The sequence below is a fragment of the Scylla paramamosain genome, chromosome 28 (assembly GCF_035594125.1).
Source record: "Scylla paramamosain isolate STU-SP2022 chromosome 28, ASM3559412v1, whole genome shotgun sequence".
NCBI lineage: Eukaryota > Metazoa > Arthropoda > Malacostraca > Decapoda > Portunidae > Scylla > Scylla paramamosain.
In genome coordinates, this window is record NC_087178.1 from 8,976,406 (window position 1) to 8,992,500 (window position 16,095).

The window sequence follows — 16,095 nt, forward strand, 5'->3', positions numbered from 1 at the left end:
AGAGTGAGGAGAATATACATAAACAGTATCCTAACACCAACTTACGCTGCTATGGTATATTGTGCGTGGATCACCACCACCACCACCACCAGGGGCTCACCAGCATGCTTCCTCCGTTTACCACTCGGTCTTGACGAGACTCCCGTGGATCCCTGCAATACTTTGTAATTCTCTTATATTTCACTTAGAAAATGCAAGTTATGCGCTTCCTTTTCCTGATGGTGTGCTGGTGGACGTTGCAGGCAACCTGGACGAGAGCGGCAGGGGCGTCCTCGAGGTTACGAATGTCTCGAAGAGACACCGGGATGGCAACAGACTCCATCAGGGACATGTGGGACTTGGAAGAGCGTCCTGAGAAGCAACTAAGGAAATTTGTGACTGAACAGTTTTATACTCCTACTCCTCTGGATGTCGACATCGATGACGAGTCGTATGAGAATGAGGACACCTCATATGATGAGGTTGAGTCCTCTGAGGACGAAGAGGAGTCCTCTGATGACGAGGAGGACACTCAGGAAGACGAGGACACTCAGGAAGAAGAGCTGGTTGACTTAGAGGAGACCCAGTCTAATAATGAATCTGAGAAAGATGGTAAGTGTGTTATGTACATAAACAAACTGGCTTCGACAATGATGAAGAAGAACATCGGCACTCACAGAATTAGGGAATCTGATAAGGCGCAGTACTTGAGGAGCGGGTGGCATGTGGTGGACCCCGCTCAGCCCGGCGCTGTGAGGATCGTTTGTAGTGGGGAGGAGACACACATCGGCCTGGCGGACCACTGCCTCGTGTGGAGAGATGGCAGACCAACCTTGGAGAGAGAGGAGGATGTGACAGCTATGTTAAAGTCCGGCCAATATACCGTTGTTAGCCACGAATCGCATCCAGGCTCTCAGAGGGTGAGCTGCGAGAACTTGCGTGGCTTCTATATCGCCCCAAGCCACAAAAAGGATCCCGCTAAAGAGGCGGGCCAGTGAAATAAGTGAAAAATTCACCGTCTGTTTTGTTCCATGACCAGCTAAGAGCAACAGCGTGGTCAGGACGGCAGCCACAATTCATAACTTACTAGCTTCGATCTTCCGTTCAAAATATAACGTAATGAAGTGAGGATGTATTTAACTGACAGGTTCAAAGGTGTGATTTTCGGCCACTTCGGTTTCGTTTTCTACTTTTTAACACGAGTATAAACATTCAAAAACTCCTGTCATCATCTCCTTCTGGCCAAGTTCATGAAATGTCAAAGTAATTTTGGTTCTAAATAAAGATAACTTTTATAACAACTACCCTGGTTTAAGCTGTCTCCATATTGCATCATAGTTTCTCAATAGTAAGTTACCGTGACTCCAGGTAACACTGAATTCCAGCCCAGTGTGTAGATTCGCTCCTTGTTATCTTCCAGTTGAGCAGTACACCGTCAGCGGGACTGAAGGAGCGGAGTGGAGGGGGTGGCAGCCAGGGAGCCTGAGGGAGGAGCGCTGCAGTCTGCCGCAGTGTGTGGCGAGGAGCCGGCCAGCACGCACCATATCCTGCACTCACCCCGTCGCCGCCACCTTCAGGCACTGCTCCCACGCCTAATCGTGCCCCGCCAGTGTGCCGCTCAGTCCTGGCGTTCTTGCAGCCACCCCTAGCCTTGCCACGGCCGTCCCAGTGCACGTGCCGCCCTATGCTCCAGGTGCTCCCCTACACCCAAACTTCCCCGGTCAGTAGGTGGCTCCTTGTATTGATTTTTGCATGTTGACGTCCAGTCCACTTCTGTGAGTTAATCTCGTGCCAAGTCATAGAAAAGTCACACAACTCGGCGAGGCAGAGAGTACTGTGTGATGTTCCTTCTCAGTTATTACTACCTGTGGTTTGTGTTTCTTGTTTCCATTGTTGATGTTCGTTTGCATAACTACATAGATTGTTTTAATACCCAAAACCAAGGACAAGTCTGACCCCAAATACCGTTCTCAGTTATTCTTACTTTTTACATGTTTAAGTTTCTTTCGTCAACTGTACGCATCTGAAATGTTATGTTCTCAGTACTGTTTCAGTTGTCGTTGTTGTTGTTATTGTTGTTGTTGTTGTTGTTGTTGTTGTTGTTGTTATAATACCACCACCACCACCACCACCACCACCACCACCACCACAACAACAACAACAACAACAACAACAACAACAACAACAACAACTTTTACTACTACTACTACTACTACTACTACTACTACTACTATATTCAGCTGCTGCTGCTGCTGCTGCTGCTACTACTACTACTACTACTACTACTACTACTACTACTACTACTACTTCCTCTTTTTCTTCTTCCTCCTCTTCTTCTTTTACTACTACTACTACTACTACCACTACTACTACTACTACTACTACTACTACTGCTACTGCTATTACTACTACTACTACTACTTTTTCCTCTTCTTCTTCTACTATTACTACTACTACTACTACTACTAGTACTACTACTGGTACTATTGTGCTCCCGAGCTTTATGTGAGGAGCCTTTGTGTTCTCTTTCTGTCGTAAAAGATGAGAAATGGGACAAAGGCGGAGGGCTGGGGAGTTTTTCATGGGAGCACTGCGTAGTGGTTTCATAAAGGCGTTCATTATTCATTGTGTATTTCTTTGAGTTCATTATTGTGTTTTTCAGTCTTTGATTGTTTGTTTGTCTGTTTCTTTCTTTCTTTCATTTTTCTTTCTTCTTTCTTTTATATTTTTTTTCGGAATCACGTGAAATGAGCGGAAAAAAGGGAAGTTATTTGAAATAAATGAATTAGTTAGTAAGAAAAATAACTACAATGTTATAGCCGTTATAATGATTGCAATAATAGCAATAGCAGCAGCAGCAGCAGCAGTAGTAGTAGTAGTAATAGTAGTAGTAGTAGTAGTAGTAGTAGTAGTAGTAGTAGTAGTAGTAGTAGTAGTTGTTGTTGTTGTTATTGTTGTTGTTTTAAGTTACCGTCTGTTGATTCAGGATAAACAAAGTCATCACAACACCGCATCACCACACACAACACGGCAACACCTGGCAGGCACCAGGCGACACTACACCCCCAACATCCCTACACCACTACCGGAGGTGCAGTACTTTACTTGCTTTCCCCTGCTTCCATACTTCCTTACAGCACCTCACTTGTTTTTCCCTGCTTCCATACGTCCTCAGTTTTTACCTTCCTTTCTTCTGGCACGTGACACTGAGGTATGTGGGGAGCACTGGGGTGCAGCACGCTACACTCTGGGCAGGCAATCCTAAGCGCACCTTATGTGTATCCTCAGGTGCTCATAACTTCGCGTTTCTTGCTAACATCGCGTGTCTCGTAAAAAAGACAAGGCTGCGCTTCCCTGACATTCTTGCCTTTAACTTTTCCTGCCTTCACCAGTTGTTACTTTTACTGTATTGACTTTTAAACCACTTCCTCTCGTATTCTCATTTTGCTCTGCTGGAAATACTGCGGTTTTCATTGATAAGATTTTTGCTATGTCATATGAAAAAAAAAAAAAAAACACATGAGAATGTAACTAATCATAACTGCAGCCTTTGAAAAAATAGTACTCATGAATACGGGACTACGTCTACGGAGTGTTATTAACGTTACGCGTAATATAAAAGATTTTTGTACGTTTCCACTCCTGCAACTGCGTGGTTTTACATGGTGGCAATACACTCCTTCCTGTCCTCTTTGTTTACCTGCACCACAGCACCCACTGTTGTCGTGATGCAATGACCATACGTTACTTGTTGATTACTCTTCTGATTCATTACCAATAAACTCATTAAGCATTACAAAAGTGTTCCTGCTATTTATAAGTGAGGAGTCTTGATATAATAGCTGACACTGTTTTTTATCATCAAAATTAAAAAATATATGATGACTTCATTAATGTCTGGTAGTACATTACGAAGTTACTAAGTGCAGCATTACCATTGTTCCAGCGGAAAGATTTGTAACTGGTTTAGTGACGACACTACCCGCTGGCGACACTTTTCTGAATTGTTAATGATTGTTAATTGACGAAGCAGCTCGCGTATGCTCTTGAAACACAAACTATGGTTAATTAGCGAAGTAGCACATGTGTATTTTTAATCATCAGCAATAGCTAATTGGTAAAGCAGCTCACGTGTCTTTGCGAGGCCTCGTGACGCCACCACACCTAGCATTGAACGCTGCCGTCACGACTCATTTCTGAAATCTTAATATTTTTCTCAGTAGCCTTGCAGATACTCGTACTCGTGCACCGGACTGGGGAGCGGAGCAATGACAAACAAAATCAGTATGAAAAAGGACACAGGTATGTAGTGTGTGCCTGCCGAAGCCTCAAATGTTGGGCGCGTCTCCTGACTTTCCTGTGTGCGCTAGACGGTTATGATGAAAGATGCTACAATGTATAGAAGTAAAAAAGACGTTGCTTTGAGGGCAGACTAAAGGGGAAGTGTTGCGACAAAGAGTGCTTGGGGCGGTGTGGAGGGAATGAGATGGTGGAATAAGTTACAGGGAAAGTATACGACACTCGTGAAATGTTGTAAGTGTTCATGACCTGACGTAAACTTTTAGGAGCAGCGGAATGAACAGAATAAACTACACCGCTGAGTTTAACTTGAGAATGAAAGAACAGCAAGCAGAGGGTAGAATCAAAGCCTGTTCTTACCATGTTTTTAACTGACTCTCTTCACCATAAACTCACATCAGTAGCACAATTAACGAAGTAAACTGTACCATGAACATAAACTTTATATATATATATATATATATATATATATATATATATATATATATATATATATATATATATATATATATATATATATATATATATATATAACATCAAATTAATTAAAAGACTTCCGATCACTAAATTACTGACTGTCTTCTGCAATGTCTGTAGCAATATTGTACCACTGCTTTCACGGATGTCCCGCTCCTCAACTCATCACCATGCTTCACTCTGGCGACTCCGCAGCCGTAGACTTAACTGTTCCTACTTTGTTCACCTCACTAACAAGAGCCAAGTAGTGTTTTTCGTCTTTTACATGTATCAACGTGCGCCGTATACTTTTCGTCCTAACTTTGTCTTGTTAATGCAATCAATAGTCAACTTTATAGCATCTTTTCTCTTTCACATTTATTGCTGTTGAGCTTTGTAGCAATCTATGTTGACTATTTTTTTCCTTATTTCTGTAGTTACCTTTCTTCAAAACGAGCACTAAACTGACATGACCTTTCCTGCGTCTAATCTCCCCTTAACCCGTTGACCGCTATTGATTATAACGGAATGAGAAGTCTTTTCCTGTTTGAGTAAACATAACCAAAGGCACTAAAAGATTCGAAGTACTCCACCGTTCCCTTCTTTGTCAGTTTAGTTTTTCGAAATTATCCTCTAAATTTGCACTACAGTCTATCAGGTTTCAGAAGACACAGCAGTCGAAAGGTTAGAGTTCGTGTTTGGCGTTCTTTAATTTTCACTGGAATGACAACATCACTGTAATGTGACAAGCACGTATGTCTCCTGAAGGTGAAAGGAGGTGTCGCAGGTGTAAGGTTCAAAACAGTGGAAATCTGAAAAAAAATTACAAACATTACTGACTGATTTCTCTCTCTCTCTCTCTCTCTCTCTCTCTCTCTCTCTCTCTCTCTCTCTCTCTCTCTCTCTCTCTCTCTCTCTCTCTCTCTCTCTCTCTCTCTCTTTCACTCACCCACTCACTCACTCACACACACACACACACACACACACACACACACACACACACACACACACACACACAGAGGACAGATGACACGAGACCTTAACACGCCGAGTCTCATCAAAGTAGGTCACCTGAAGGCCTAGATTAACTGTATTTGACGCTTGATGAACAGCAGCAGGGAAGGAGAGGGAAGGTAATGGAGTGAGTCGACAGAGGGCAGGTAAGAGCACCCTATAATTATTACATGGAAAGAAGGGGAGCGAGTAATAGTGAGAAATGTTATGTGGGGGAATGAGCGGGAAAATTAATGTGGGATGATCATGCAGAAGATTAAACGGTGACATAAAGGAAAGACTAATGAAAAGAAGTAATATTTGATGGATATTAAAGAATGTAAAGAGGTGCGTTGTGTGTTTATGAAAAAAGGACTCAAGTAGCAGAGCTTTCTAATGCACAATTCAAGTGGAAACAAATCGAACTAAAATGAATGATGGAAAGGCAACATGAGTAAAAAGAAGCTCGTGGCGGTGAAAGACAGAGAAGGATGTTTTAAAATGGAAGAAGTAAGATACATAAACGTGTAAATGAGGAGAAAAAGATGACTTTGGAAAAAGTAATTAAGAAACGTGAAAGTAAGAACTGAGGGAGAAACGTAGAAATGAGAAACGTGAAAGCGAGAAGGAACGGAGAAACGTAAAAAGACACACGTGAAAGTGAGAAGAAACAAAAGAAACGTGGGAATGAGAAACTCGAAAATTAAAAGAAGAGGAGAAACGTGAAAATTAGGAACCCGGAAATGAGAAGAAACGCACAAACGTAAAAAAAAAAAGAGGAACTAGAAAATAAAAATAAAAAGAAAGAAACAAACATGAGGAAAAGAAAGAGACGTGAAAATGAGAAGCAAAGAAGACCCAAGGAAGAGTAAAGATGAGACTCGGTAACAGAAGTGTAAGAGAAGGTAATATTAAGCCTTAAATTAATAGCATCCATAAATTAGTGTATGTTAATGAGCTAATAATGTGTGTGTGTGTGTGTGTGTGTGTGTGTGTGTGTGTGTGTGCAGCCGAGTCGCCACACCCATGCACGTAAAGCCACCATCGACCCGTCCTTGAGAGCTATCAGAGGTCAGGTCACGAATTCTCTGGCCAGCTGATTACAAGTAGCTTTCTCTGACCTAACCTGACTTCTCCTAACCTAACCTAACGTAGCATAACTTTCTTTAAAGCTAATCTAACCTAAACAGTTCTCCCAGCAACTTTTCCTTATCTAACATAACATAGGTTTTCTAAGTTAACCTAACCTACCTAGTTGACAACCAATAACTCTTCTTAACCTGATCTAACATAACGTAATTTAACCTAATCTATCTTACCAGTTAAATTCCAATACCTTTCCCTTACTGAGCTTAATTTAACATAACCTAAACTTATCTAACTTAACCTAACTTAACCAATTGACTCCCACAAACTTCCATACTGAACCTATTTACATTACCACACACTATCCATTCAACACCTCCCGTTCCCCTCATAATTCATGCACCTCACCCATCACCACCGTCTCACTCCACCAAAACCCTTCTCTTTTTGGCTATTTGAAGAGCGTGAGAGTCCTCCGAGGGGTTAGACCTGGGGATGATGTTCGCGTGTAAGAGATAAGGCGAGCACGCAACACCTCCAGGGCGATATTACCAGACGCGTTCTGGTTGGTGTCTCCTGGAACTGGTCCCATAAGCCTCTTGTGGGAGAAAGGGAACTCAACATGGCTTTCCAATAATGTGAAGGCCTCGCTGTTAGTTGCAGTGAGTGTGGTGGTGTTACAGGTAGTGCCCGGGATAAGAGAGAGAGAGAGAGAGAGAGAGAGAGAGAGAGAGAGAGAGAGAGAGAGAGAGAGAGAGAGAGAGAGAGAGAGAGAGAGAGAGAGAGAGATTAGTCATCTAATTAATTAGCTATATAGTTAGTTTGTTTGTATGTTCATACTAATCTTCTGAGCTACTTAGAATTCACAAGTTGGAAAATCAAATATCTTGAAAAGAATAAATTATGTTTTTCGTCGCAACACTTATGAGAAAAAACGATTTTGTTATTCTTTATATCCCAAAGAATGACGTGTCTTGCGCCTAATATTTGAATAGAATGCGTTGTAAGCTCGTCTCGTTATTAGAAATGAGTGCACCGCAGCCTCATGTTAACCATTCGCCTGCTATGACTTCTCAAGTCTTAATAAAATGGTCTGATGGAAGTCTAAAATATAGTTTCGAAAGACACCTTTGACAACAAAAGGAGACAACGAATAAAATTAATGGAATAAACACAGTAATCAGGTTATTAGCTCCGAATCTTTAGGGAGCTTTAAAAGATTAAATGATGATAAATAGAAATAGGTAGGTATGTTTTATGAAGTGACTACCACTTGCAGGCCTGATGTCTTCTTACAACTTTTCTTATGTTCTTATGTTCTTCCAGTGTCTGTTAGTTTAAATTCAGCTCATAATCATGTAGGGTTACTTAAATGAAGCAGCAAGTAAAATATATGATGCTCTGAAGTTAGAATTTTAACCATACATCATCTTCCGTCAGGAGCAAGCATGGGAACCTGAAGACGTGAGGACTCGAGGCTGAGAACATAGAGATCTATAGAGATCTTAGAGATCTTAGATCTTAGAGATGGCAGCACCGGGGTGAGGCATTACAGACACTGAGACACTCACCTGCCAGCAAGATGCACCTGTTCCTCAAGACGCTGTACATGCTGACGGTGATGGTGACGACAGCGATGATGATGGTGGTGGTGCTGCTCTCCACGCCTGACCTGCACGCTAGACTCACCACCAACGGCATGTACCACCGCACCGACCTCGCCTACAGCCAGATGGTCATCCAGAGGTACACACACACACACACGCACGCACACACACACACACACACACACACACACACACACACACACACACACACACACACACACATACACACACACAGAAAGAGAGAGAGAGAGAGAGAGAGAGAGAGAGAGAGAGAGAGAGAGAGAGAGAGAGAGAGAGAGAGAGAGAGAGAGAGAGCGCAGCACGAGATCCCTCCCATGAGAACACTTAAGCAATAATTAGCTTCATTTCTCTTCTGCTCGACAGATAATTAGCGCGACCTTCCGTGAATGAGAACGTACAGGTCTTTATGTGTGTGGAGGAGACAAAGAGTTATAATGCTTTGATAGCATGTATGTGTGTGTGTGTGTGTGTGTGTGTGTGTGTGTGTGTGTGTGTGTGTGTGTTAAGGAGCTAGGTGAAGGGCACAAAAAGTAAAAAAAATAAAATAAATAAAATAAAATAAAATGATAATAAAATAAATAAATAAATAAATAAGAATAGTAGAGAAAGGAGATAAGATAAATAAACAAAATATAAATAAATATTACGTAAGTGAGTGAAAGATTACATTCGCAAACAAATAAACAGATAAGTGAATCACTCATAATGCTGCTCAAAAAAGAAAATGCGGAAGAAGAATCAGAACAGTTGGTCAGTTTAATATTGAGATGTCTGGGTAGCTTAGAAAAAAATCATGACTGTATTCATTCACTTATTTACTATTACTCTTTGAGTTGGAGAACTGAATCAGTGAAGGCAACATGAAATACAAACACGAGTCACCTCTCGCCCTCCTTCAGCCTAGATAATCCTGGCGTGTACGTGGCTGAGGTGACGAATGACGTGCAGGAGGAGGACGAGGACGAGAGAGGGGATGCAGAAGGGCACGGAGAGGAGGGAGACCACCAGAGGAGTCCCGTGAAGCGAGAGGCAGCTTGGGATTACTCAGGAAACAATACAGGTTAGATTCTGCTCTCCGCGCCCTTTCTGCCCTCACTGTCCCCCTGTACCTGTTGTCATTCATGTAACTCCTGCTCTTGTGTCAGCTACTGCTGACCTTTCTCTCTTGATCAGTCAGTTAAGAAGTTGGTGAATGAATGAATCAATCAATCTTTTTTTTTTGTTTGTTGTTCTTCACGTTTATGTTTATATTGTTGTTGTTGTTGTTGTTGTTGTTTTTTCTTCTTTTTCTTCTTCTCTCACGGCCTTCTATCCGTAGGACATCTCAAGATCCTGCTGGACTACGGCAGGCCGCAGCATGAGCCGTGGCCGGGCAGGATGGGTTGCTCCGGCCTCCGTGTTGGCTTCGCCCGCCGCCGCACTCTCCCCAGGACTGCCCTCGCCTCCTTCCCCGGCTCAGGCAACACGTGGCTCAGGTGAGTGTTGTGGTGTCTACCTGGTGCCGTATGCAGAAGCTGTGGTCGATTTGTGATGCTCTTTTTTTTATGTAAAAGGGACACTGGTCAAGAGCAAAAAGAAGTATGAAAATAAGAAGAAAAAAGGCCCAAGTAGGTGCCAGTCCCAAAAAGAAAGGTCAAGAGAATCTAAATAATCATCTAATCGAATTTCTTCCGTTCTTCTATAACTTGTAATTCTTTTTCATACCTAGTAATTCCGTCCTTTTCAATAACTTCCTAACTACTCATATATAAGTTTTGAATTTTTAATGTGTTTATTAAAATGTATCCTGTTATTATTATGTCAAGGCATTTTCATGTTAAGAAACCCGGTTCTTTTCAATAACTTCCCAAGCACTCTTACGTGAATTTTGAATTTCTGAAGGTGTCTGTTAAAATTTATCTTATTATTATAATACTTAAGCTATAACTACTCTCATTCAATTTCACATTATTTATTTCCACCTCTATTTCTTTTCCTTTCCACAAACCGACGAAGGACGCCAAAGCTTAGAGCCATTCCAAGGATTACTATTTCGTGCTCTGCTTCAGTTGAATTACCTCTTTTCAATAGCTTCCCTAAAGCTTTCAAAACGTATCAAAATCCCAACGAAGTTTACTGGAATGAACCTCATTATCATTAATATTATTATTTCAAAATTAGCGACCTATTTCACACATCGTTCCCTCATTGTAATATCCACCACTGCGCTATAAGTCGTCAAGTTAGGTAAGGTTTGTAATGCGACATATCACCCACCCAAGTCTAAATTGTAACAGATGGTCATTCAGTCGGCCCCGCCTGATAACCTTCCGTGAACCTCGATAGGCACACTGATATCACCTTTTTTTCCTGAACCGAGACATTTCCTTTGCTCTTTCCTTTCTCTTCTCTTCTCCTCCCTTCTTTTCCCTTCCCTTTGCTCCTCTTCTCTTCTCTTCTGTCTTCGCTTTGCTTCTCTCTCTCTCTCTCTCTCTCTCTCTCTCTCTCTCTCTCTCTCTCTCTCTCTCTCTCTCTCTCTCTCTCTCTCTCTCTCTCTCTCTCTCTCTCTCTCTCTCTCCTGCATAATTACTCCTTGCATTCTTGTACTTTTTATGTTTTAGAATCTTTCTCATCGGTCAGTGAGCGTCATCCGGCAGTTCTCCTTTTCTTCCTCCTTTGCCTCTTGCGTTTTCTCCTCCTTTCCCTTATTCTTTATTTTATTTTCTCTTCGGGCAAACTCGTCCTCGCTTATCCTCAAGTTGTTTGCCGCTGATCCATCTAAACCTCCAAACTTTTCCCCAGATACCTGATACAGTTTACATCTCCTTCTTCTCCTTTCACTTTATGGACTTTATCCGTTGGTCAAAAGGTGTCCTTACCTTTCTCCAGACACATGAGGCAAAGCGCCCCTCTCCTCTTCCTTCCCCTCCTTTATTTTTTTCCCTTTACTAAACTGTGTTACTTTCCTTCCGATATATTGTTCCTAAGCGTTTCTCTCTCCCCTCTTTAGTTTTCGTCTTTTACACAGGAGGAGGCAGTAGGCATATGCTGAAACGATAATTACTCCCAGTGAGGTCTAAAGCACTGTTCAGGGGGTGCTGTGAACTTATCATTAAACCCAGCTGTGACCTCACTGAACGTTTCCCTGTGTGTCTCACAACACAAGGGAGCAGTCACAGCCTGCCCTCTAAAGACAACTCTCTTCCTCCACACAAAACTACAAACACCAAATAACACACACATTTCACTCAAAAATTCAAAATTATCATGGCGACTCCTACACCAGCCTCGGAGTTCCCATCTGGGGAGGGGACCAAAAATGTCCCCAGGTCGGACTGCCCTTCTGACGACGACCCTAAGTGTCTTGACACTCCCTCAACTTTTTCTTCATTAACTTCTACAACATTCGTGGTCTAAGATCTAATTTTCAATCTGTAGAACACCACCTCTCCTCTTCTAAACCTCATCTTCTTTTCCTCTATGAAACTCAGGTGTCTGAGGCAACTGACAGTAGCCCCTTTTCTGTTCCCTCCTACTTTCTCTGTCCTCATTTTCAATCTAAAGCTGGATGTTGCGTTTATGTGCGCAGTGACTTAACCTGCTCTCGTGCCCATGCTCTTGAATCTTCCGAGTTTTCCACCATCTGGCTACGACTACAGAGTCACTCTTAAACTAAATTTATCTGTGCTGTATACCCCTCACCTAACCCATCTGACTATACGAAATTTTTTGAACACTTAACTCCCAAAGTGGAGCACATTCTGACTCTCTTCCCTTTTGCAGAAATCTCCGTTCTTGGAGACTTCAATGTTCACCACCAGCTTTGGTTTTCCACTCCCTTCATTGACCATCCTGGTGAACTAGCCTTCATCTTTGCTATCCTTCACGACCTAGAGCAATTGGTGCAACACCCTTCTCGTATTCCTGACCGTCTTGGAGATATGCCCAACATTCTTGACCTTTTCCTGACCTTAAATCCTTCAGCTTATGCTGTCACCCTCTCTTCTTCGTTGGGCTCCTCAGATCACAATCTCATATCTGTATCTTGTCCTATCGCTCCAATCCCTCCTCAGGATACCCCTAAGCGAAGGTGCCTCTTGCGTTTTGCCTCTGCTGAGGAGGTATTTTGCTGATTTTCCTTGGAATGACTACTGCTTCCGTGTCAGAGACCCGTCTTTGTGTGCTGAGCGCATAACAGAGGTGATAGTGTCTGGCATGGAGACGTACATTCCTCACTCTTTTTCTCGACCTAAACCTTCGAAACCTTAGTTTAGCACAGCTTGTTCTCGTTCTATACATGATAGAGAGGTGGCCCACAAAAGGTACTTAAGCCTTCCATCACCAGAATCTCATGCACTTTATATTTCTGCCTGGAACCATGCCAAGTCTGTTCTCCAACAAGCCAAAACCTCCTTCATTTATGGAAAGTGTCAAAATCTTTCAAGATCTAACTCCCCTCGTGACTTCTGGTATGTAGCCAAAAATATCTCCAATAACTTTGCTTCATCTTCTTTCCCTCCTTTATTTCAATCAGATGGCACGACTGCTATCACATCTATCTCTAAAGCAGAACTCTTTGCTCAGACCCTTGCTGAAAACTCTACCTTGGACGATTTAGGGCTTGTTCCTCCTTCTCCTCCACCCTCTGACTACTTCATGCTACCTATTAAAATTCTTCGCAATGATGTTTTCCATGCCCTCAGAAGGCTTATGGACCTGATGGGGTCCCTCCTATTGTTCTCCGAAACTATGCCTCTGTGCTTGCACCTTGCCTATTCAAACTCTTTCAGCTCTGTCAATATCTACCATTCCTTCAAGCTGGAAGTTTGCCTACATTCAGCCTGTTCTTAAAAAGGGTGACCGTTCTAACCCCTCAAACTTTTTTTTTATTTAATTTTTTTGTTATGTAGGAGGGACACTGGTGAAGGGCAACAAAAATCCAATAAAAAAAAAAAGCCTACTGAGATGCCAGTCCCATAAAAGGGTCCAAAGCGGTAGTAAAAAATTGAAGGATAAGTGTCTTGAAACCTCCCTTTTAAAAAAATTCAAGTCATAGGAAGGTTGAAATACAGAAGCAGACAAGGAGTTCCACAGTTTACCAGAGAAAGGGATGAATGACTGAGAATACTGGTTAACTCTTGCATTAGAGAGGTGGACAGAAAAATTATATATCCAAGGCAACAGCAAAAGTTTCACCAAAATCTCTAACAGAGGATGACCAAGACTCAATAAGGAAAGCCAGAAGATCACCAGTAGAGCGGCCTTGACGGAAATCATACTGGCGTTCAGATAGAAGGTTGTGAAGTGATAGATGTTTAAGAATCTTCCTGTTGAGGATAGATTCAAAAACTTTAGACAGGCAGGAAATTAAAGCAATTGGACAGTAGTTTGAGGGATTAGAACGGTCACACTTTTTAGGAACAGGCTGAATGTAGGCAAACTTCCAGCAAGAAGGAAAGGTAGATGTTGACAGACAGAATTCAAAGAGTTTGACTAGGCAAGGTGCAAGCATGGAGGCACAGTTTCGGAGAACAGTAGGAGGTACTCCATCAGGTCCATAAGTCTTCTGAGAGTTTAGGCCAGCGAGGATATGGAAAAAAAAAACATTGCGAAGAACTTTAATAGGTATCATGAAGTAGTCAGAGGGTGAAGGAGAGGGAAGAACAAGGCCTGAATCATCCAAGGTACTGTTTTTAGCAAAGGCATGAGCAAAGAGTTCAGCCTTAGAGATAGATGTGATAGCAGTGGTGCCATCTGGTTGAAATAAAAGAGGAAAAGAAGACGAAACAAATTTATTGGAGATATTTTTGGCTAAATGCCAGAAGTCAGGAGGGGAGTTAGATCTTGAAAGATTTTGACACTTTCTATTAATGAAGGAGTTTTTGGCTAGATGGAGAACAGACTTGGCATGGTTGTGGGCAGAAATATAAAGTGCATGAGATTCTGGTGATGGAAGGCTTAAGTACCTACCGTCCCATTGCTTTAATTTCCTGCCTATCTAAATTTTTTTAATCTATCCTCAACAGGAAGATTCTTAAACATCTATCACTTCACAGCCTTCTATCTGATCGCCAGTATGCGTTCTGTCAAGGCCGCTCTACTGGTGATCTGGCTTTCCTTACTGAGTCTTGGTCATCCTCTTTTAGAGATTTTTGGTGAAACTTTTGTTGTTGCCTTGGACATATCAAAAGCTTTTGATAGAGTCTGGCACAAAGCTTTGATTTCCAAACTACCCTCCTACGGCTTCTATTCTTGTCTCTGTAACTTCATCTCGAGTTTCCTTTCTGACCGTTCTATTGCTGCTGTGGTAGACGGTCACTGTTCTTCTAAATCTATTAACAGTAGGGTTCCTCAGGGTTCTGTCCTGTCACCCACTCTCTTCTTATTATTCATGAATGGTATTCTAAACCAAACTTCTTGTCCTATCCACTGATGATACCACCCTGCACTTTTCCACATCTTTTCATAGACGTCCAACACTTCAGGAAGTAAACATTTCACGCAGGGAAGCCACAGAACGCCTGATTTCTGATCTTTCTAAAATTTCTGATTGGGGCAGAGCAAACTTGGTATTGTTCAGTGCCTCAAAAACTCAATTCCTCCATCTATCAACTCGACACAACGTTCCAGACAACTATCCCCTCTTCTTCAATGACACTCAACTCTTCTACACTGAACATCCTCGGTCTGTCTTTTACTTATAATTTGAACTGGAAACTTCACATCTCATCTCTAGCTAAAAATAGCTTCTATGAAGTTAGGCGTTCTGAGACGTCTCCGCCAGTTTTTCTCACCCCCCCCACAACTGCTAACTCTGTACACGAGGTTATCCGTCCATATATGGAGTATACTTCACATGTCTGCGGGGGGGGGTTCCATTCATACCGTTCTTCTAGACAGGGTGGAATCAAAAGCTTTTCGTCTCATCAACTCCTCTCCTCTAACTGACTGTCTTCAGCCTCTCTCTCATCGTCGCAGTGTTGCATCTCTATCTGTCTTCAAGCGTTATTTTCATGCTAACTGCTCTTCTCATTTTGCTAACTGCATGCCTCCCCTCCTCCCGCAGCCTCGCTGCACAAGACTTTCTTATTTCTCTCACCCCTTTTCTGTCCACCTCTGCAATGCAAGAGTTAACCAGCATTCTCAAACATTCATCTCTTTCTCTGGTAAACTCTGGAAGTCCCTGCCTGTTTCTGTATTTCCACCTTCCAATGACTTGAATATCTTCAAGAGGGAGGTTTCAAGACTACCGCTTTGGACCCTTTTATGTGATTGGCATCTCAGTGGGCTTTTTTTTTTTTTGTTGGATTTTTGTTGCCCTTGGCCAGTGTCCCTCCTACATAAAAAAAAAAAAAAAACTACCTGAACCAAAGTCCTCCTCCTCTTCCTCCTCGTCGTCGTCGTCGTTCTCGTCTTTTTATCTTCTTCCTTGTCCTCGTTCTCGTCCTCTCCCTCGTTCTCATCCTCTTCCTCCTCCTCCTTCCTCTTTACTTTTTCTCTTTACCAAACTTCCCTGTGCCTTCCTCCAGATACCTGATCCAGGGTGCCACGGGACTCTTCACCGGCTCCGTGTACTTGGATCGAGAGCTTGCCACAAAGGGTGCGTGTGTTCACTCTTCCATATATAGTCGCCTGGAGAAGTGATGTCATAAAGTCCAATAAATTCCGTGTCCAT

General features: G+C 42.4%; 1 protein-coding gene across 1 annotated transcript in view; it reads left to right on the forward strand.

Annotated features, from left to right (window-relative positions):
• Window positions 1-1,323: 1,323 nt before the first annotated feature.
• The window catches only part of LOC135114894 (uncharacterized), a 22,136-nt gene continuing 7,364 nt past the window's right edge, over window positions 1,324-16,095 (forward strand). The window contains exons 1-5 of the mRNA XM_064031114.1: window positions 1,324-1,699; window positions 8,254-8,559; window positions 9,341-9,501; window positions 9,760-9,916; window positions 15,950-16,020. Coding sequence (XP_063887184.1) covers window positions 8,396-8,559; window positions 9,341-9,501; window positions 9,760-9,916; window positions 15,950-16,020 — 553 coding nt within the window. The 5' untranslated portion in view covers window positions 1,324-1,699; window positions 8,254-8,395. The remainder of the gene's footprint in view (window positions 1,700-8,253; window positions 8,560-9,340; window positions 9,502-9,759; window positions 9,917-15,949; window positions 16,021-16,095) is intronic.